The sequence below is a fragment of the Schistocerca americana genome, chromosome 4 (genome assembly GCF_021461395.2).
Source record: "Schistocerca americana isolate TAMUIC-IGC-003095 chromosome 4, iqSchAmer2.1, whole genome shotgun sequence".
NCBI classification, from domain to species: Eukaryota; Metazoa; Arthropoda; class Insecta; order Orthoptera; family Acrididae; genus Schistocerca; species Schistocerca americana.
The window spans coordinates 667,311,445-667,335,125 of NC_060122.1; the positions used below are offsets into that span (position 1 = coordinate 667,311,445).

A 23,681-nucleotide genomic window follows, 5' to 3' on the forward strand; every position below is an offset into this window, starting at 1 on the left:
TTCTTGGGAAAAGCCATTTCAAAAAATGTTTGATTGTAGCCATAAACTTCTTATATTTCTCATTGGTCTCGTTACAGTCATATACGTCTTTCCAACTTTCACCCTCTAGGAGAGAACAAAAATATTCCATATTTTTTATACAGAAATTCCTTACAGTGTGTTGTATTCAACTCATCCTGAAACATTAATTGCAAGAATTTGAGCATAGTGATCGCTAAAACCCATGTTTACAACATGTGTTGTGTAGGCATGTATGCATGTATTTATCAAGATCTGATCAATAATAGATACAGAGGTAGGTATTTCTTGAGTTGGTTCAGTTACCATTGGACTGATGTTGAATGGTTGTAGTAAATTTATAATGTCATCTCTGAATTTATTGGATTTCAAGAAATCAATGTTAAAATCACCACATATAATTATATTTTTCTTGGGAGAGTGAATTTCTTCCACGAGTTCTTTCATGTGATTGTAAAACACTTTTTTGTCTCCATCTGGTGACCTGTATACACAAATGATAACTGTATTTTGCCTGGTTAGTTCAGCAATAGAGAGTTCTATATCTTTTTCACAGGACAGTTTATGGTATTTAGTTACACTATTGAATACAATATTTTCTTTAACATACATACAAGTACCTTAACTCAATATTTTCCTACAAAACATGATTGCAAGTTTTTCTACAAAACATGCTTGCAAGTTTGAACTGAGGAAGGTATGTTTGCTCTAACATGTCTTGTTTGTGGCTAGAATACAAAATTTTCACTTTGCATCTGAGGAAGATAATTAGGAAAGTCATTGAAATATTGTGTAAATAAAACATGACTAGTTGGGTGCAAACTCAAAAATATTTAAAACGTCCATTTAGTCAAGAAAGGCTGAAAGATCACATGTAACAGGTATTGGTACCTCCATGACCTGCAAGATGTTCATGGAGTGCAGTTGTTAGTAATGGAATGAGCTACTATGAGCAATATGGTGATCAAATTGTTCTTCTAAGACTTGAATCAAAGCAAATAGTAACCACCATCATACAAGTTTACATGCTCAAGTCACGAGCCGGAGAAGATGATGGAAATAGAGGAGACGTCAAAAAGCGATCCGAATATTGGGGGCAACCAGTAATTACATATTAGTGAAAGTTATGGGAAGGGTAAATCTCAATATCCAATTCTGACATTTGTGACATACAGTTGTTAGTACCTGTAAGGTGATGAATCACTGTAAGGGAGCAAATACGAATTGGCTACTCACTGTCATTGCAACACCATGATGAGTCAAAGTCTGCTACTTCTGGGCCAGCTGTATGACAGGTGACACAAAAATTGACTGACTGCCAAATGACAATTTTGACAAGAGACTTGAGGGATTTACTGCCAAATGGTCACCATGTAAATTGGTGGTGATAATCCCAAGACCTGGGATTCAGATACACTCGGCTGTAGGCTGAAACTGTTGTGATCAAGCCGGCCGAAGTGGCCGTGCGGTTAAAGGCTCTGCAGTCTGGAACCGCAAGACCGCTACGGTCGCAGGTTCAAATCCTGCCTCGGGCATGGATGTTTGTGATGTCCTTAGGTTAGTTAGGTTTAACTAGTTCAGCAGTTGAGTCCCATAGTGCTCAGAGCCATTTGAACCATTTTTTTTTGTTGTGATCATAGTTCTGCAAAGTTTCAGTTATTTTCATGTGTCTCGCATAATTTTTGGTTCTTAGCAGTTTAGTATATTATGGGTAGAGTAGTCAGGGACAATTCTGTTGCTGAAATGATGTTATTTTGGTCTGGAAGAAAGAATGGTGTGTGTAGGGTGTTGAGGGTTGTGTTAAAGCAATAATGCATACCAGTTATGTGTGCATGTACATGTTAATATAAAGTGTTGGTTAAAAAAACTACTCGTAACATGTAAGCTTTCATGGCTGGCGTCTTCATTAATTAAAACTTCTGGGCTGAGTTGCTGTGGTCCATATATAAAACTTCTCCTTCCTGATGTTTCGTTGCCTACTGCGGGCAACATCTTCTGAGGTGAGTCAGCGACTGGCTGCTAGGCGCTGGTGGTCCCGCTTATATAGAGCACATAGGTGGCGCCACCACTTGTCATGTGCTTTCGACTTTAAAACTATCTCTGGCTAGTGCCATCTCTCTCTATTACAGGTAATCGATTATCACTTCGTTGGTACAAAGTCGACCGCCATATCTTGTCTAGTTTTAATCCTTCTTCTTTTCTATTAAAATTATTTCCGTGCTTGTAGATCTCTATAGCTTCTCTATACATGCAAGTATAATAATGTGAGGTCCTAGCTATCACATTTGTCTCACTAAATTTTATTTCGTGATCACCGTCTTTGAAAACGTGTTCCGCTACAGCTGATTTGTCAATCTGTCCCAATCTACAGTTCCTTTTGTGTTCCGTTAAGTGGGTATTAACACTCCTTTTAGTTGTTCCAATATAAACCATGTCACAGCTACACGGAATTTTAAACACACCTAACGGAACACAAAAGGAACTGTAGGTTGGGACAGATTGACAAATCAGCTGTAGCGGAACACGTTTTCAAAGACGGTGATCACGAAATAAAATTTAGTGAGACAAACTTGATAGCTAGGACCTCACATTATTATACTCGCATGTATAGAGAAGCTATAGAGATCTACAAGCACGGAAATAATTTTAATAGAAAAGAAGTAAGATTAAAACTAGACAAGATATGGCGGTCGACTTTGTACCAATGAAGTGACAATCGATTACCTGTAATAGAGAGAGATGGCACTAGCCAGAGATAGTTTTAAAGTTGAAAGCACGTGACGAGTGGTGGCACCATCTAAGCACTCTATATAAGCGGGACCACCAGCACCTAGCAGCCAGTCGCTGACTCACCTCAGAAGATGTTGCCCGCAGTAGGCAACAAAACGTCAGGAAGGAGAAGAAGTTTTATATATGGACCACGGCAATTCAGCCCGGAAGTTTTAATTAATAAAAAAACTACTGTTTCTGCTATGTATTATTTAGGGAAAATAAAGTATCCACGTCTATGATCCGAAGATACACTAGTAGAGGTAGAACAGGAATTAAATAAGATCAGATGAGGTGCTATAGGAGTATCAGGAGTGCAGCAAAAAATGCATACCAAACAAGAATTAAAAACACGATGATTGTTTTGCAGAAGGGAAAATTAGGGTTTAATGAAGTGTCAACTACAGAGGAACACAAAAGAGCAGAAATTTAGGTGTAGACTTTATTGTAAACAAGAAAATTGAAAACTGTTCTTAAGACAGTGAATGAATTTCAGACAGAATAAGAAGACATGTTAAATATTTTCATAAGGTTATAAGGTAATGGCTTACACTAACAAGGGAAACACCCCTTCTCACCCCCCTCAGATTTAGTGTTAAGAAGACCCAGTGGATAGCCCATTAAAAACTGAACACAGAGCTAGCATGAAAACAGGAAGAAGGTGTACTGAAGTATGAAAAAAAAGCAAAATAGAAACAGTGAACAGTACAACAAGAAGTGCAATAAAGAGCAGCCTGCAACTACAACAGTATCTTGGATATGTGATTATGGCATTGTCTACTCACTGTCATTGCAACGCCATGGTGAGTCAAAGTCTGCTACTTCTGGGCCAGCTGTGTGACAGGTGACACAGGTGACCTGTGTTCAAAACTCAAAACTCACTCACGCCTTTCCTGCCTACCCCCCCTCCCCAACATAGCGGTCTGTCAGTCTGGTCATTGAAATGTTTGTTCTCTTTCTGTAGTCTTGGCAGTTGTCATACTATCCATTGAACAAAGGAATGCAAGAGTCAAGACTCCCAAAATGGAACGCAACTTCAAAAACATGAAAAACATATGTTTTGACAGAGCACAGATAAACTGTGTGATTGTGAATCTGTTGTGTTCATTTGTTGCAGCTTATGTGACAAACTACTATGATTTCATCATTTCCTTGGGAGTGGTCACATTCACATGTATACGAACACCTATATCGGGCAAGTCATACAAATTAGGTGCATCGATAAGGGATTCCTATCATATCACACACGTACTGTCACTAATACTGTGTATGACATAGTGGACATGTTTTCGGTGGAGGATTCGGCTGCCTTATCATGTTGCCATCAACATTTGTGGTTCCCATTCAAAATCCATTTCCTTTTGGTTGCTAATAGAGTCATTATAGGTTCCTGCCTTACACCTCACTGTTGCAAATGGATGTTACACCACAACACAGACACAAATTTGAATAAAGCGAACACCAAAAAAATTTGACATAAGGGAAGTTTGAACATGGCTCAGCCAGTTACTAGTCCAACACCATAACCACTTAACCATGATGCCATTGCTTTTACACATTACTCTATATTGATTTCTTCTCCTTGGGCCATTCACTGTTTATATTTTGCCTTTTTTCCACAGTACAGTACACCTTCTTCCTGTTTTCATGCTTGATCTGTGTTCAGTTTTTGACAAACTGTCCACTGTGGCCTTTTACCACCATACCACCAAATTTGAGAGGGTGGGGGGGGGGGGGGGGAGTGATTGGTAGTTTCCATTGTAAGTGTTACAGTTGTAAATAGTAGCGAACCCCATTAAAAGATGTTGATGGTGGATTTTAATGCCAAAGTGCGAAAAAGCTTAAGAGCAGTTATTCAGTGAGAAACTTCAGCTAGGTCACAAGAAATTACAAAGGCCATAGAATTTGTCAAACTTAACAACATTTTTCCAGAAGAAAATAGATAGAAAATGGTCATAGCAAGAAACTAAAAATGAGATTGATTATATTTTACCCAACAACATTAAAAAAACTAGTTTGGAATTTCAAGGGACTGTAAACTCTAAGTACAGTCTAAGACCAAAGAAGGTGCACCATGAAGGAATTATCCAAAAGGAACGGAAATTGGTAAATGTGATGTACATATACAGATAAACAAATGACTACAGTTTCAGAAAAAAATGGATGATTTATTCAAAAGAAAGTGCTTCAAAATTTGAGCAAGTCAATAACACCCTGGTCAGCCTCTGGCCCTTATGCAAGTAGTTATTCAGCTTGGGATTCATTGACAGAGTTGTTGGTCGTCCTCCTGAGGAGTATCATGCCAAATGCTGTTCATTTAGCATGTTAGATCATCAAACTCCTGAACTGGTTGGAGGGCACTGTCCATAATGCTCCAAATGTTGTCAGTTGGGAAGAAATCCAGTGACCTAGCTGGTCAAGGTAGGGTGTTACAACCACAAAGACAAGCAGTAGAAATTCTTGCTGTGTTCAACCTGGCATTATCTTGCAGAAACGTAAGAAAATAATTGCATGGCATACCATGAAGGTCAACAAAACAGTGTAGAAAATTGTCAGCATACAATGGATGACAGCAACGTATGACAGCCAAAAGGGTATGGCTATGAAAAGAACTGGCGCTCCAGGCCATCACTCCTGTCAGGTCATGTGGTGGCTGACAGTCTGGTTGGTATCCCACTACTACTCAGGGCTTCTCCAGACATGTCTTCAGCCTAGAATCTCACTACCTGAAGTAGAATTGTCTTCAGTGATGAGTCCCTCTTTGAACTGAGCCTCAACGACCAGCAAAGCCATGTCTGGAGATGCCCCGCAGAGCAGTTGGCTACCAACCTGACTGTTGCCCACCACATGGTCCAGCAACTGGGATGATGGTCTGGGCATCCTTACAGCACAATGGTGTATCAAAAATGTTCTACACCCCCTTTTGTTGTCCATCATGGCAAGCTATCCTGACCACCCACACATATTGAGAGTTTTTACTACTTGTCTTTGTGCTTGCCAAACACTCCATTGCCCAACAAGGTCGCCAATCTCTTCCCAATTGAGAATATTTGGAGAATTATAAACAGGGCCCTCCAACCAGCTCAGGATTTTGACAATCTAACGTGCCAATTGGACAGAATTTGGTGTGATATCCCTTAGGAGATCATCCAATGACCTTTAGTCAATGACAAGCCAAATAACTGCTTGCGTAAGGCCCAGAGGTTGACCAATGTGTTACTGACTTGCTCAGTTTGTGAAACTCTTCCTCATGAATGAATCATCAATTTTTTCTGAAACTGTAATCAATTGTTTGTCTGTACATGTAAATCACGTCTACCGATCTCCGTCTCATGCACATAATTCCCTCATGGTGCATATTTTGCTTTTTGCCTTAGCGTGTAAATAAAAAAAGTTAGAAGGACAGAGACTCATCAGTCAGGAAATCAAAGTTAATGTAGGTTATGAAAATTTATATGAGAACACTCAGGTATAGTGGATTAAATTATGCAATAAATTTGACATGTCTGAAAGGGAAGGTTAAAAAGACTTAGAAAAAGTGGCAGTTCTTTGATAAAGGTATTCTTCCAAACATCAAAAGATGTTGCAGGTACAAACAAAAGAAAAGAAAAGAATCAAATGAAATGTGAAGCTATTAAACAGAAAGGAAGTGTTTCAAACTTATGATAATCAGAATGTTATAGAATGTACTGCATTAAATACAAGTATAATAGATAATTTTGACCTTGCGCTTTGTGGGGTATGAAATGGCAGTAACGAATCTGCTGAGGTATCAGTAGAAAAGATGAAAGAATATAGAATAGATCATGGTATGAAAACGAAACTGGTAAAATGTCACGGCTGGCTTGGACTCTTTGTGGCTACTAAGCAACAACTTGTGAACTATGAGGTCCAGAACAACAAATTAAATGTCTATCAAGCACCCATCATTTGGAAAATATACATTTACAGATACTGTAGTCTGCAGGGAGAATGTTTCCTCCTGTTCCTTATTCTCATAACTTTGGTGACCTTGAACCAAATTGTTAGAGAAATAGTATGGCTAGGCCATTAAACTCTCATTACAACTCTTTAACAGGTCAGAAATAAACCTCTTCTTAGTGACAACATCATAGAATAATCAGTGCAGCCTTTTCTGTTATAAAATAAAGTTATGTTCTCTTTTTGAGGTACGTGCTCAAAATGAGAACTAAATTAAATTACCATTTACCTTAACCTCTCTGTATTTATATTTCAGTCTATACCTTTACCATTTCTAAAAAATTACAGTTAAGAGCAGTGATAGAAGATTCCCTTGAATACTCTTCATTCAAAACCATGATATTAACTTAGAAAGTAATTTGGCAAAACATATTTACTCATGGTGCATGTTACTATCTATTGTCCCAAGTAACAGAATTGGATGGTGGTAGATTGTATGACTGGAAGAACACTCCAAGTGAGTACTTTTCACTTCAGAATTTTATGTCTGAAACAAAAGGATGGCACCCTGTGCTGTTGACATCTCCCACAGATTGCTTGACGGTGGACATGCAAAACAGTTGCAGTACTTAGTCTTGTGAGTAGATGTGATAAGATGCAGCGTGATGTGAACCCCAAATGGCAGTGGCAGAAATGGCATGTATACGGCTGGCTCTCCAGACATGTGGTGTCTCCACATGGGCAGTGTGGACCCTATGGTGTGTGGGAGCAACTACTGGTGGGGTAAAGATGCTGCGTTGTTGGATCCAGTACCGTCAGACAAGGCAACCACAGGTGGGTTCACAGTGGCAGGCTGTGTCAACAGATGGGCAGTGGCTGCAGATTCAGTGAAATGGTACTGCCCTGGTAGGGGCAGCTCAATGCTGGATGTTTGATGACCCTGTAGCTATGCAACAGCAAACAGAGTGGCCAATGACATGGACAGCTTGATCAGCAGTGCAAGCTGCGGCAGCATTAAGCAGGACACTTGTGTGCTAGACCCTTTACAGGGTGATGTTGGCAAGGCCACGGTAGCAGCTTGGCCCACACATCTCGTGTATAGACGGTGTTGGCCATGGCACGTGGTTTGACATGGCACATGATGACAGGGTGACTCCAGGCGGAATTGACAGGCCATGACAATGTTATGGGCTGGACTTAGCCCAGCTGCAGGAATGTGCAAATGTGAAGCACTCTGAGTGCGACATGACTGGTGCACTGTAGCATCTGTGGCTGGTTAGCAGCTGCAGTGTGGTGACTCATCACACATCATTACACACATGAACCAAATTTTAGTACCTCTCTTTAAACCAAGAGGTGTGGTGTCTCAACACATGACACAAATTTGTACAGGTATAGAAGTGGAGTGTGATCAAGATGGATGAGGATGGTTGTCTGAAAACAATTTTGAAACTTTTGAAGTAAACTGAACTTTGGTTATATTCTAGGTACTCAGGATACATGAGGGCTCATCTGGGCCAGACTTGGAGAGCATCCACTAATCTAGGTGACAGTAGGATAACAGAACAAGCAGAGAGAGAAAAGGTGGTTCGTATTTGGATCAGCTAGGGGACGGTCAAGAAGAACACAGCCAGAAACAGATGACATAAGCCATTCTTTCTGCAGAAATCCTGGAACACAAGAGATAGACCAGACTGGGCTCTGCACTACATGGAGCAGCCAGAAATGACCACATGAGTCCTTTCTCACGACTCTTATTGGTTAGATGAGTGGCATATGTAGTTGGTTTGGTCAGCAGGGCGCTGGAACTTTGGTGTCTGATGATGGCTGTGGTTGTGCCTGTCACAAAGACTACAGGGAAATGATCTTGGGAGGGTTTCTTTAAATACACAGGGAGGGTATCTTTAAATACACAATGAAAAGAATCTCTAGCAAAATTTTTGTCAGAATCCTAAAATACCCCACAAATTGACTGTGTTCTGTACAAATTAGATGTCCGTTGGGTACCACAGAACCTAATATACTGCTAGTGTTCTAAATATTTTCAGTGACATTTAAGCAAAAACAGGAAAATGTATTTCACTGCATCACAGTCTTCCGTTTATGCAACTGTTGGAAACAAGGGGAGGGGGAAGATCACACAGATGTATGGATGTCTCTTCTACGTACCTTAAGTGTAGCCATCTCTAATTTCGTAGCTGAAAGATTTGATTTGCAATGTGTTCAAGCATTCTCATGAGAGCTGTAAATTGTGAAGATGTTACTTCCCAATATACACACAATATGCAGACTCCTTACTCATGTCCATGCCACAGTAATGTATCTTTGCTTTCATGACACTGGGATTAAAAGTAACATAATAACCTTAAACCTGGGTGCCATTGAAATACAAGTTTTAGTGTAACGTTGGCTAAATTTAACAAAGAACCTTAATGCAATGACTATGTTGTGGTGTCTGTGAAAGTGTTCAGTGGTTTTTTTTTTTTTTTTTTTTTTTTTTTTTTTTTTTTTTTAATGTGATTCTCTTCATTATCAAGGAGAATGGAGATCTTTTATGGTTTAAATTATCTTTTCTCACAGTTTTCCACCTTAACTAGAAGATGCCTGTCAGTGTCAGTTAACATTTACTCTGTGTCAGTGGTGACTTGTGTAAGAGCCCAAGAGCACACGAACAGCCAAACTTTTGACACCTTGTGGATTCATTGGTTACTTTTTTTTAAAATGCTGTTAAATGTAGCATAGATGCGGTAATCTGAAATACATGACACTAAATCTACCGCACTGTGAAAATTGCTCCTCTAGACTCAGTGAAACTTAGCATCAGGGTGGTGAGCACACCTTCATTTGTGCACATTTTAAGGAGCTTCTGCACATGCACAACTGCCTGACATAATTGCCTTACAGGCCAAATACATACAGATTTGATAAGCAATGTGCACGGTTCATGGCATGCTCTGCTAGCTCTTACCATCCAACTACAAGTTTACGTCAGTGCCACCAAATGGTAGCACATTGCAACAGACTTTTATCCATGTTTGCTTGGCATAAATCCCATTAGGTAGCAGCACACACCACAAATATGTCATTTCACTCACTATATATTAACATTAGACTGCACATCAGTATATGTTATTAGATTAGATTAGTATTTGTTCCATAGATCATGAATAGGACACATCTTAATGATGTGGAATGTGTCAGGTTAATAAAAGGTGTCCATACAAGATATTACATGACACTTAATTTTTTTGGTGGGGGTTGGGGAAATTACCCACTTACTATATCCAAAAATTCATCTAAGGAGTAGAAGGAGTTGCCATTTAGAGATTATTTTAATTTCCTTTTAAATGCTATATGGCTATATGTCAGACTTTATGCTATTAGGTAAGTGACCAAAGACTTTGGTGGCAGCATAATTTGTCCCCTTCTGAGCCAAAGTTAGATTTAACCTTGAGTAGTGGAAATCATCCTTTCTCCTAGTGTTGTAGCAATGCACACTGCTATTACTTCTGAATTCGTTTGGATTGTTAATAACAAATTTCATAAGTGAATATATATATTGTGAGGCTGCAGTGAAGATCTCTAGCTCTTTAAATAAGTGTCTGCAGGATGATCTTGGATGAGCTCCAGCAATTATCCTGATTACATGCTTTTGTGCAATGGACACTCTTTTACTCAATGATGAGTTACCGTAGAATATGATGCCATATGAAAGCAGAGAATTAAAATAGGCATGGTAAGCTAATTTACTGAGATGTATAGCACCAAAATTTGCAATGACCCTAATAGCATAAGTAGCTGAACTCAAACGTTTCAGCAGATCTTCAGTGTGTTTTTTCCAGTTCAACCCCTCATCAGTGCATACACCTAGAAATTTTGAATACACTACCTAAGCTACTGATTTCTGATCAAAATCTATGTTTATTAATGGTGTCATTCCATTTACTGTGTGGAACTGTATATACTGTGTTTTGTCAAAGTTTAATGAGAGCCCATTTTGCAGAGAACCACTTAATGATTTTCTGAAAAACAGCGTTTACAATTTCACCAGTTAATTCTTGTCTGTTGGGTGTGATAGCTATACTTGCATCGTCTGCAAAAAGTACCAGCTTTGCATCTTTGTGAATATAGAATGACAAGTCATTAATATTTATTAAGAACGGCAGAGGACCCAAGACCGAACCTTGTGGCACCTCATTCTTGATTGTTCCCCAGTTTGGGAAATCACCAGTTTTTTGCATATTATGTGAACTGCTTATTTCAACTTTCTGCACCTTTCCAGTTAGGTATGATTTGAACCATTTGAGTGCTGTCCCATTCATACCACAGTACTTGAGCTTATCTAGAAGTATTCCATGATTTACACAAAAAAATCCCAACAGGTGACTTCCAGTTACTCAGAGCATTTAATATTTCATTAGTGAAAGTATATATAGCATTTTCTGTTGAAAAACCTTCTGGAAACCAAACTGACATTTTGTTAAAACTTTATTTTTACACAGGTGTGAAGCTACTCTACAATACAGTACGTTTTCAAGAATTTTGGGTAAGGCAGTCAGAAGAGAGATTGGGCAGTAGTTGTTGACATCAGACGTATCCCCTTTTTTATGCAATGGTTTAACAATGGCGTACTTCAGTATATCTGGGAAAATACCCTGCTTCAGAGAGCTATTACATATTTGGCTAAGAATACCACTTATCTCTTGGGAACAAGCTTTTATTATCCTGCTGGAAATGCCATCAATTCCATGTGAGCTTTTATTCTTGAGAGAGCTTATTATCTTCGTAATTTCAGAAGGAGAGGTGGGTAGAATTTCAATTGTATCAAATTGTGTGGGTAAGGCCTCTTCCATTAACTGCCTTGTTTCTTCTAATGAACATTTAGATCCTATTTTCTCTACAACATTTAAAAAATTATTATTCAAAATGTTTTCAACTTTCGGCTTGTTGTTTGTCAAGTTTCCATTCGCTTTGTGGTAATGCCGTCATCTTGTACTCATGGTTGCCCTGTCTCCCTTGTAATAATATTCCAAATTGTTTTGGTTCTGTTATCAGAGGTATTAATCTCAGGCATGATGCACATGCTTCTGGACTTTTTAATAACATTTCGTAATGTAGCACAGCAGTTTTTATAATATTTGGGTGTTTTTGGGTCATTACTCTTTCTTGTTGTTAGATACAGTTCCCTTTTGTGGTTACAAGATATTTTTATTCCATTAGTAAGCCAAGGTTTTTTGCATGGATTCTTTTAATTGGATTTAACTTCTTTCTTGCGGAAACAGTTTTCAAATTCTCTTACAAGTGTATCATGAAATAAGTTTTATTTTAAATTAGCATTGGATTCCTTGTACACCTCATCCCAGTCTAACTGCCGAAGATTTTCCCTGAAATTTCTAATTGTTAAGTCGTTAATTGATCGCACAACTTTGGAGGGTAGTTTTGAATTACTGAATGGAGCTATGACATATACTGTAACTAGCTTAGCACGATGATCAGAAAGGCCATTCTCAACAGGACAAGAATTTATGTTTTTAAACTTATCTTGGTCTATAAAAGTGTTATCTATCAATGTGCTGCTGTCCTTTACTATCCGAGTAGGAAAATTAATGACAGATGTCAAACTGAAAGAACCGAGCAAGACTTCCAGGTCATTCTTCCTATTACACTCTTTCAGTGAATCAGCATTGAAGTTCCCACAAATAATAATTTGCTTTCCCGTATCTGACAGATAGCACAACAAGGCATACAAGTTTTACAGGAATAAATGAAAGTTTCCTGAAGGGGACCTATATACTATTACAATTATAAAAGAGCCCTCCTTCAGTTTAAGTTGACAGGCGCATGCTTCTATATGTTGCTCTAAAACAAAACATTTTTTTATCTAAGCTTTTTACACAATGATAACTTTTGACATATATGGCTACTCCTCCCCTCACCTTATTCTCTCTACTCATATGTGCAGCTAGTTTATAACTACTGATATTTACCTGTTCCATATCAGGCACAATGTGATGCTCAGACAGGCATGGTATATCTATTACATTATCAGATTCAATGTCATCTAAACAAACCAGGAGCTCATCTACTTTATTCTTCAATCCCGGAATATTTTGGTGAAAAATGGTAACATTATTTTTTACTTTACTTTTGTGAGAATCTACTTTTTTCTTTAATCCACCAATATTTTGCTTAAATATGGTAACATTATTATTTACGTTACTGTTGTGAGAATCTTGTGAGTTTTGGCCCTCTGTAGTACCTGCCTGCCTGAACTTCTCATTGGACACTGATATTAGTCTAAAAAAGTGGTACATCCATGAGTACTAGTGTCCCCCTTATGGATTTTGCTAACAACCCTGCCAGTTTACCCTTCCCTTTCCTATAGAGGTGTAGGCCATGCCTTGTGAAATCCCCCCTATCAATAGCCTCAACAGGAACCAATCCAATGTCTGACAGAGTGGCCACCCTATGCAACTGATCCAAATCCACATTTACCCTCCTGACAGAGCGGTTCAACTGGGGCTGATCATGTTGCATGAAAGCAGGCACCAGCCCAACATTGGTATGGGTCGTTGCAGAGGCTATTTTCACCAGGTCACACTCAATACTGTAGCCCTGATCCCTATCAATACTGTTTCCCACTCCACCCACTGTCATCACATGACCCTGCTTTGAGAAACCATTGTGCAAGGAACCTATATCCTCTACAACCTGGCTAAGACATGCACTTGGCTTGAAAAAGTTTGTGACCTAGTACCTGTCATCTAATTTTTCCTGAAAAATCTGGCCCACAACTCTTCCATGGCTGCCACCTATCAACAGAAGTTTCCTCTTACTTTCTACTTTTTTTGAAACAGTTTGATTCCTAGTGAGATTCTGTTGCGTCTTAACTACATCTACTTCTACTGGAGCCTCTTCCTTACTTAACTGTGGTAGCAAGGCAAATCTATTGGTTGTGCCAATTGGGAAACTGTCAGACACTTTCTGTGGTCCCTGTTCCAAGCTATCACTTCGCGCTGCTGTTTACCCTCCTCCTCCCTTAACCTCTTCAGTTTCTCTTTCGCTCTGTCCAACTCAGCCTGAAGGACTCTAGTTTTCTCCTCCTGTTCAGCTATAATCCTATCTCTTGAGCAAACCCTGCAAAAGAATGGAAGAGTCTTGTTTACTTCCCCAATTCCCATGCCACTACAATTTCCCCAATGAAACCACCTATCACAACAGCTGCACGAAACCCCTGAAGTAACTTTCCTACTGCAGCTCACACACTTAGTATCCATGGTAGTTTGGAAATTAGTTATGAGATTAACTAAGTGATAATGATAATATATTAAATACAGATGTAAAAGGACACTAAATGTGTTTTGGAAACTAATATGTAAGTAAACTATTAGCAAATTCACTTAAATTTGTGGTATAACGCTAAATATGCACGTTCAAAAATTAGGCCTAAACAGCCGACTGTAACCAAAATGAACTTTTTGCGATTACTGGAAGAATACACAAATAAAAGAAAAACCTTTAATGGCAAGCTTGAAGAGCACACTAATGAACATATTTAATTAGTTACTCTATACCAAATGCACTTAAGATTGGGGTATAATGCTAAGTATGCACACTCAGAAAGTAAAAAAAAAAAAAAAAAAAAACTTACCAGGGAAAAAGAAATAGTGCCTCCCAGACCAGATCCATTGTCTGAGAAAGTGACAAAATCAAATAAGTGTGACTTCAAGTGAACATTTAACAAAGAAGTGTATAATAAGCATAAATTGTTCTCTGGGTGCAATGTAAGAATGCCAGCTTTTCAGCCCAAAAATTAATTTGACAACTAATGCATGAATTTGGGATCTTGTACATTTTACCAAAAAACGAAAAACACACAAAAACTCCCACTTCGACAAAAATGTGAAATGGAGGGTAGCGAAAGCTTAAACAGGATTCTGTTCTTGTCATAAACTGTAATTAACTATGTACAAAACAACAAAATTCTACAAAAACAATTCATCATTTTTTCAGACAAGTTATGCATATTATTTCATTATTTTTGTTATTATTATTACTTTATTGTTATTATTATTATTATTATTATTAGTAGTATTATATTATTGACAACAGCTGAAGTTGTAAAAAATATGTTGATAAGCATAACTGTTATACAGCAGATGTTATTGATTTTGCACTCTGATATTTATCTGAATTTAAAAATTTGTGAGCACCCAGAATGTATACTTATAAGCCGTCACTGCTGTATGTTGTGTTATATTGAATAATGAAAGGAAAAAAAAGAGATTCGGGTGATTTACTCTTGTTATTTTATTCTCATGCAGGCATGTAGTTCTCCCTGATTTGTTAAATACCATACTTTTCAGATTAATATGAAAAATGACACAATAAAAGCACTTCATTTGGCACTGTCGGAAGCTGAAAACCAATATATAGATTGCTATGGGGAGGTAAGCTGCATGGAATGTAGCAGAATGAAGTCATCATTCAAACTGCAATGTATATTAAGGAAAATTATCTTTAATGTGTATTTATCATTTGACGCATGTGTACTAATTGCCTCTCGAATATATTGTTCATGACCAAATCACTGAACACTTGCATGAATTCAGCCTATATGACAAATTTCAATTCGGTTTCCGTAAACATCACAGCACAAACACTGCTCTAATTAAAGTAACAGATGACCTGAAATGTGCCATCGACAATCGAAAGGCAACAATATTGACGCTACTGGACTTCAGCAAAGCTTTTGACACTGTTAACTTTGACATATTGCTCAGAAAAATGCAACAGCTTAATTTCTCTGATAGTGCAATGAGATGGTTTGAAAGCTACTTAAAAGACAGACAGCAATGTGTTGTCTGCGTAAATGAAAAATCTTCCTGGAAACATGTTTCCTCGGGAGTGCCACAAGGATCAGTCTTAGGACCACTTTTATTTTCTTTATATGTCAACGATATTTCGTCGGTTCTGTCCTCCTGTAAATATCATTTCTATGCCGACGACCTCCAGCTCTACCTAAGCATCAGACCTGAAGACGTAAACACTGCAATCGCTCAGATGAATGATGATCTGTCTTCGGTAGTGACATGGGCGAAAAGGCTGGGGCTTAAACTAAATGCAAAAAAGACGCAAGTAATCTTAATAGCCCATCAGAAATTAATAAGTTCAGATTTCCGCGAACGGCTACCTCCTATTCTGCTCGACGGTACTCCAATACCATATCAGAAAACAGTGAAGAACTTGGGTGTAACTTTGGATGAGCATCTCAACTGGGCGGAGAATACAGTCGCAATGTGCCGAAAGACATCTGCTTGTCTCTATGCTCTGAAAAAGTTTCGGAACATATTTCCACAGGACTTGAAACGCCAGCTCATGCAAGCACTCGTTCTACCGAACCTCCACTATTGTGATGTGATTCACAATGCACGAGTAGTGAAAACAAAAGACCATGAATGCCTGTGTGCGTTACACCTGCAACATTCGCCGATATGATCATGTTAGTGCTTCATACTCCGAGTTAAAGTGGCTGCGGCTGGACAAATTGCGTGACTACCACACTCTATGTCTACTTCACAGACTCCTCGTCGCGCAAGCACCCCAGTACCTTGCTTCAGAGATTAAAAACCTGTCATGCCATCATAATCGAAACACGAGGTCACTCTTATTTCGTATCCTAACTGTGCCCACTCACAAAACAAAAACTTTTGCAAACTCCTTCTCAGTTGCTGCTGTCTGCCTCTGGAACAAACTGCCCCTTACCTTGCGCAAAATTCAATCTCCTGCTGCTTTTAAGAAGAAGTTGAAGCATTTCCTACTATCATCATCATAAAGTTCTCCACAAAATTAATGTACCAGGCCAATCCTCTCATCTGTCAAATAGCAAAGCTAGCGTCTCCTATCTTGCTCCTGAGATGCCTTCCCCTTCATATATATCTCTATTAGCCAGGCAATCTTCTTTTCCTTTATATTTCCTTAATTATGTTTCATCATGTCTATTCTTCTTCTCCCTTCTCCATGAGTCTCCCTCATACTCCCTGCTGCCAGCACTCCTATCTAAAATTTGTCTCTTCAATAATGTCTAATTATAACAGTACTTATGATCTACGAATATAAACTCTATATGTATGTATTTTTCCAGGTGTACCTTTCTAATTGTTTATTTCACTTTTTGTACTAGATGTAGTTTAACATGCCTACTAAAATGTATGAATGTAAAATAAGTAGAATGCCTGGTTAAATGTAAGATCTTGCCAGGTTAAATAATTCAATAAATAAATAAATAATTAAATTATGAATATAATAGAGGGAAACATTCCATGTGGGAAAAATATATCTAAAAACAAAGATGATGAGACTTACCAAACAAAAGTGCTGGCAGGTCGATAGACACACAAACAAACACAAACATACACACAAAATTCAAGCAGACATTTGTAAAAGCAAAGAGTGAACTCTTGCCTTTACAAATGTCTGCTTGTGTCTGTGTATGTGCGGATGGATGTGTGTGTGTGTGTGTGTGTGTGTGTGTGTGTGTGTGTGTGTGTGTGTGTGTGTGTGTGTGTGCGAGTGTATACCTGTCCTTTTTTCCCCCTAAGGTAGGTCTTTCCGCACCCGGGATTGGAATGACTCCTTACCCTCTCCCTTAAAACCCACATCCTTTCGTCTTTCCCTCTCCTTCCCTCTTTCCTGATGAAGCAACCGTTTGTTGTGAAAGCTTGAATTTTGTGTGTATGTTTGTGTTTGTTTGTGTGTTTATCGACCTGCCAGCGCTTTTGTTTGGTAAGTCTCATCATTTTCGTTTTTAGATATATTTCTATTACCTTATTCGTATATAACGTAACACTGAAATGCTATAGTGTTTTTCTGTGCATATTTGTAGATTAGTAACATTTAAAACACCAGGAAGAGACTGCTGCACACTTAACATTAGAAACTGTAAAAGAGGGTTGTAAACTAGAGCATCAGAAATTTGAATACAGCAATTTGTGTATTATTAAATAATGATTTACATGTTTACTCTTAAAATAAGCAGAAGATGACAAGAGTGGGTTTAATTTGATGTAACTGTAGTGGAATTATATTGCCTAATTAATACTTGCATGCAGTCTTCCCTTTTTGCCATTTCCCCCTGTAACTGCTTATAGTTGTTTCCCAACAATATTATTTTATATTTACATTGCTCTTTGCTTGTTCAGTGCAAACTATGATACTTTTTAAAATATGTTTACTCATGTTTTCTAGTCACATGTACCCTGACTGCAGCTGACAAATGTTTTTGTGGAGGTTCATCTCATTTACTAGTCTCTGAGTTGCTTATGTATTAGTTAACAGCTAAATTTCTTCACTATCAATCTCTCATACAAGCTCTTCATAAATCTTTTTGTTGTCTTTACTCTCAATTGGAGGAAATCATATTTCAATTAGCTAACATAGTTAGTCCTTTAGGAGGCAATCTGTAATTTTAAATGTTGAAGTCTTCCGACATAAACACTTTATTTTCTGGATCACAGTTGTTTGTACAGTGATGAGTGGTTAAGCAAATTTGAATTTCTACTTTCAAATCTTAAAATACATGAGATGTGAGTTACAGGTGAACATTCAACTTCAATATGTAATGTAATATAATGGAGAAACAAGTAAAAGAATTACATACCTCATTAGTACAAGCAGTAGCATCTACACTGACCATTAAAAATTGAGACATTTTTCTAATCGATAATAATTTACTGTAAGATACAAAATAGGGCACCATGTAGAAAAATATCCACAATCATAAATAAAATAATACAAGGTGTGTTCGTAAGTGACGTACCTCACAGTAAAGATAATATTACATAATGTTCAATGGAAATTAGAGAAATAAAATGTACATCAAGTGTTACAAGTTGTTGATATTGAGTCATTTATCCAGTACCATGTTAGATATAGACATAGCCAAGTTAACAGTTGGAGTAAGATCAGCATACAGCTCATAAACATATCTCAAGGTGCTTGAGTCCGACACCCAGTGGCAGTCTAATTCACACTAATAATTTTTGCTTATGTAATGTTCATACAAGCTTGTATGTACCACAAAAATTTGCTGTGTGAATAGCAACATATATGGACAGACAAATAACAGAAAGTGATTAATAAGTGCTGATTGAATAATTGGAAAAAAGTTGCTTGGAAGGAATAGTTGAAAGAAATTGGAAGGTAATTTATAAATCTGTGCACATATTGTGGGTGAACTTTAACTGGTACCGATATCAACAGACCTTCAATGTCAATACATTTAAGGACAATATTCGTAATTCAAGTTACATACTGCTTCAAATTAATCCACTGTGTATCGTCCGTATTATAACAATGCCAATGCAGGATCGCTCCTCTGCTGCTCGTGCAAATTCCTCTTGTCTGCTCCGAACCTCGTGATGCGGGATCTTGGCGGCAGGTGATATGATGAACAGACAGGTGTGGTCATCATGAATGTACGAATAAATTTTGATTTCCTAATAACTTTTTATAACACTTTTGAATGTATGGTTGAAATACACATTTTTAAACAATACTGGTACGACCTGCTACCACTTGTAGAAACAAACAGGTGAAGATACAGGAATTATTAAATTGAAGAGCATATTTGTTCTTCCTTTTTTTCATGCAGATGAAATTATCCTTGCCACAAATCAACTCGTTAATTTATCTTTGTCATGGTCTATATACGTCATTCAGTTTACCTGTAGCTTACATGTGTAAAAAGAAATGAACAAAAAATAATATGATTCAAATAATTGCCCCCCACTGCGCACTGACGTCATATGGAATGGGCATAGCTGTTATTTTTGGCCATTGGAGTTATCCTAAGTGGTTATCAGTTTATATGGGCATGTCAGATTCCTTTCACACTTACATACATAAGTTTTGTCTCTTAATAAAGTGCTTGCTGTAACCATATAGTCCCACTGTTGTCAATGAGCATCTGCACAGTGTTTAGCTTGCGAAGCACGCACACACAGCACAATGTCCATTATCATCCCAGTTTGCACTCACATGTTTAGTACAAGGCCAGAGTGTCCATGTCATGTGCTTACAGTAGCTTTCACTGCATAAATTCATGAAGCTCATGTTCAGCAGTGTGATCCTTTGTGAAATCTTTGATGCAGTGACAACTGGTTTCCATATCAGCAGCCCAAGGAACTTATTTCACCTTGTCATTCTCACTTATTCAGTGGGGACACCAGCTGTGCATACATCTTTGAACAAGGTAAGTTTCTTGCTGCTTTTACGATGTTGTTGACAACAGGAAATTCATGTTACACAAAGTATTGCCATCTTTAGTTTATCACACGCACACTTGCATATATCTCTTGCACACTTAACACTTTACAGCCAGGTTATTTACATTTTTGCATTTTCTTTTTTAGCGCCTTTCATACAGTTGCATTACATAAAGTTTCTGTAGTGTCCTTTCCACATACCATATACATAACATAAAAAACTACAAATACAATTACAAACTACACTTATCCTATTCATTTGATGACATGCCATTATCATCGCTTATATGCATTATAGTCTATGATATATTCTCTCCCCTTTTTATATATAATGTCACTGCTTGTCATTTTGCTTTCATTTTCGTTACATTATTTAATTCCAATTATATGAGTACACATTTTACTCTCATTTGGTTATACATTCTTCGTATAATATTCATACAATAACAGATTCTATTTTCATTTATGGCATAAACTGAAAAGTCGCTACAATAGATACTACATGCCGCTCAGATAACTACACATGGCCTCGCCCCTCTAGCGCTCTCCAGGAAGGATCTACACACTACAGGGTTGAGGAAATTTATGTGCCCAGTTAAATTTCATTAATAGACTTAACCATGATCCCAAGAACTAAATAGTTTGTTGTTTATAAACATGACTCAAATCTGATGATAACAATCATATCAAATACTTACGCAGTGTTTAAAAGTGCAACTCAGTATTTACTTGTTATGTTCATTACATAAAAAATAACCATTTTATGTGCTGCAGTTTACAGAGTTGTATCATTAATATGATGTGTTACGTTTAATGAGCGTAAAACAGTGTTTTCATAAGTAACAAACATGCAAAGAAATTTCTTTGTAAATCAAGTGTTTGACATTCTCATTGTAGTTGATACTCACAGTAGTTAGGTTTCAACCCCTTGATTATTTGGTTGTGCTCAACCTTAGTTCAGCATCGTGATATGTGATGTACTGCAACTGTTTTCTTCTTCACATTCTTTAACACTATCACATTCATATGTATCATAAAGTTGTGGCGTGGTCCTTTGTTATGTTTATATGGTACCTAACACTTGACAAGCATTTATCTTTCTTCACTTTAGGATGAGTCAATGCATCATTCACTGGAACAAAAGCACTTAATACTTATGTAAAACTAAATCTTCATAGAGAAATGTATAGCGGCTCGATGGCTACAAATACCTTTTTCATATATTGAACCATGTATTCACTCACTTCAGTGAGCAGTCATGCTATCACAAAACTTATTTAATGTCATGTGTGCAACTCTACTTACCTTATAAATCTGAAAGATGAAGTGTATTATAGGTGTGGTGTGACCTCTTATTCAGTTTGCTACTTATATTGCACTTGCTTGTTTGTCTGCAGCAAGACTTTTCTTGTCCATCAGGTATAACTAGTGTGTGCACTTTCAGTAATTAAATTTGTAAATATTGTACATATATGTAGGTATGATGTGTATAGCAGCATAGCTTAAGTAAATATCTCATAGTTTAGCATCTATTTCCTTTATATATAATCCCTTAGTTTATCTTTGTATGTGTGTATTGTGTAAATAGTTTTAGCTGTAGTATAGACTACCCCTTAATTTTCTATGTTGTTTATTCAATATGCTTTACAGATGCTTGTGTGGACTGTAGCTCACCAGGTTTGTTTGTTTTGGGCACTCCAACACCCCCAGCTGTGCCTGTCTGGCACACATGCACTTGTGATTTGTTGACTAGCTTGCTACCCAATGTGCATATGCTGTGTGCCTCTGATATCAGTTACAGTGTGGCAAGTTGTGCTTACAAGTTTGTTTATTTGTTTACAAGTGTGATTCATGCAAGGCTAAGCATTGTTGTTTTAATATGGCTATGGATGATACTCTTTCCGTTAACATATTTATATTGTGAGACATGTCAGTAATTATTTCTTGTTTCATTTGTTTAACTAGCTCTGTCAACTTCCTGGATTGTTCATGACATAATTCGGTCCATATAGTTTTGCTCACCTCACTGAACTGTTGACTAATACTATTCCTGAAATCATTAAATACCTTATTTTGCTGTGTAAAATGTTGTCCTACACCCTTAAGTTGTTGTGTTGCATTTTCCTGTTGTTTTGTAAACTGTTGGGTTATTTGTTGCATGAGATCTAAATTTTTTTCCTAATTGTTTCCTGTTCTTGTGTTGGCAGTGTTGTGAGCAAGTAATCAAAGGACTTTTTGCTGTTGTGCCCTTCAGTTTCACTATTTGAAAAAATGTTTCCCAGTGAGAACTAAGACATTGTCTTAAAGGTGACATCGCAATTATTTATATTACAAGTGTCATCATTTTTTGATAGTGGGATGCCAACCTCGTTGTTTTTGTTGCCATTGGCCAGTTCACGAGTTGACACGTTACCTTCAACTGTTGCCAAGCTTGGTTTTCTGACATCTTGGCATATTGCTTTTGTAATGAATTTTCAACTATGGCCATTTCCTTTGACTCCATTGTGAAAAGTTTTTAACAAAATTATGAATAAATTTTTTTTCAGAAGTGAAATTTTGTGTGTATTGGTACTGTTCAGTTAAAGCAGATTTATCTGCATATTCATTAATGAACCTGATTATTATCTGACACAGTCTTATAGAGTGATGAATTTGTACAAATTTTTGTCTTTTCCGTAGAAATGCACTTTCCATAAAGGATATTAATTGGAAGGAAAAGAAATTATCTGCTGCCAGAGAGGTGGTACCAAGCACAGCCATATAAACATACAGTATAGCTGATTCCTACCTTTTGTCACAGAAATCAGCATTCCTGGCACATCTTATTTGTAGGCAGAATTTAATTTTAATTTGCTCGTTCAATCTTTTTCTTACTCCCAATCTCACAGACATGTAACAAATAAAAGTTTCCTTAGTTTCTTGTAACAATAAAATGAATCATTTATCTCAATTTTTTTATCTCAGCAATTGAAAGGTCTGTTCATATTTCACTCAGCACCATCCTTTAAACAGTCACCATTGAATTGTGGTATATGTGGGCGGGCAAATAATGGAAACTGATTGATAATTGCTGCTTGAATAATTGAAAAAAATTGATTGGAAGGAATAGCTGAAAGAAATTGGAAGTTAATTTATAAATGTGTGCGCATATCTTGAACCAATATCAAAAGACCTCCAGTGTCAATACATCTAAAGATCAATATTCATAGACCAAGTTACATACTGTTTCACATTAATTCCATTGTGCGTAGTCCTTATTTTAACAATCCTGATGCACAATTGCTCCTCCGCTGCTCATGCAAATTCCTCTTGTCTGCTCCAAGACTCTTGATGCATTATCTCAGTGGTGGGCAAAATAATGTGCAGACAGGTATGGTTGTTGTGAATGTATGAGTAAACTTTGCTTTCCTAATAACTTTTTTTAACATTTTTTAATGTATGGTTGAAATAAATATTTTTAAACAATACTGGTGCGATATATCTAATCATATGTCTGTCTGCTACCACTTATAGAAACAAACAGGTGAAGATATGGGAATTAATAAATTGAAAAGCACATTTATTTTTCCTTTTTTCATGCAGAAGTATCAAAACACTATCCTTGCCACAAAACAACTCATTGATTTGTCTTTGTCACAGTCTATAAGTAATTCAGTTTATATATAACTTACATGTATAAAAAGAAAAGAATGAAAAAATAATATGATT

General features: G+C 37.3%; 1 protein-coding gene across 3 annotated transcripts in view; it reads left to right on the plus strand.

Annotated features, from left to right (window-relative positions):
- LOC124612937 (synaptonemal complex protein 1-like) overlaps positions 1-23,681 on the plus strand; it is a 500,344-nt gene that overhangs the window by 342,089 nt on the left and 134,574 nt on the right. For 2 of the 3 annotated variants that reach the window (XM_047141436.1, XM_047141437.1), the window contains exon 14: positions 15,075-15,158. The exons of the other annotated variant lie outside the window; for it this stretch is intronic. In XM_047141436.1, the coding sequence (XP_046997392.1) occupies positions 15,075-15,158 (84 nt within the window). The remainder of the gene's footprint in view (positions 1-15,074; positions 15,159-23,681) is intronic. 3 annotated transcript variants of the gene reach the window in all.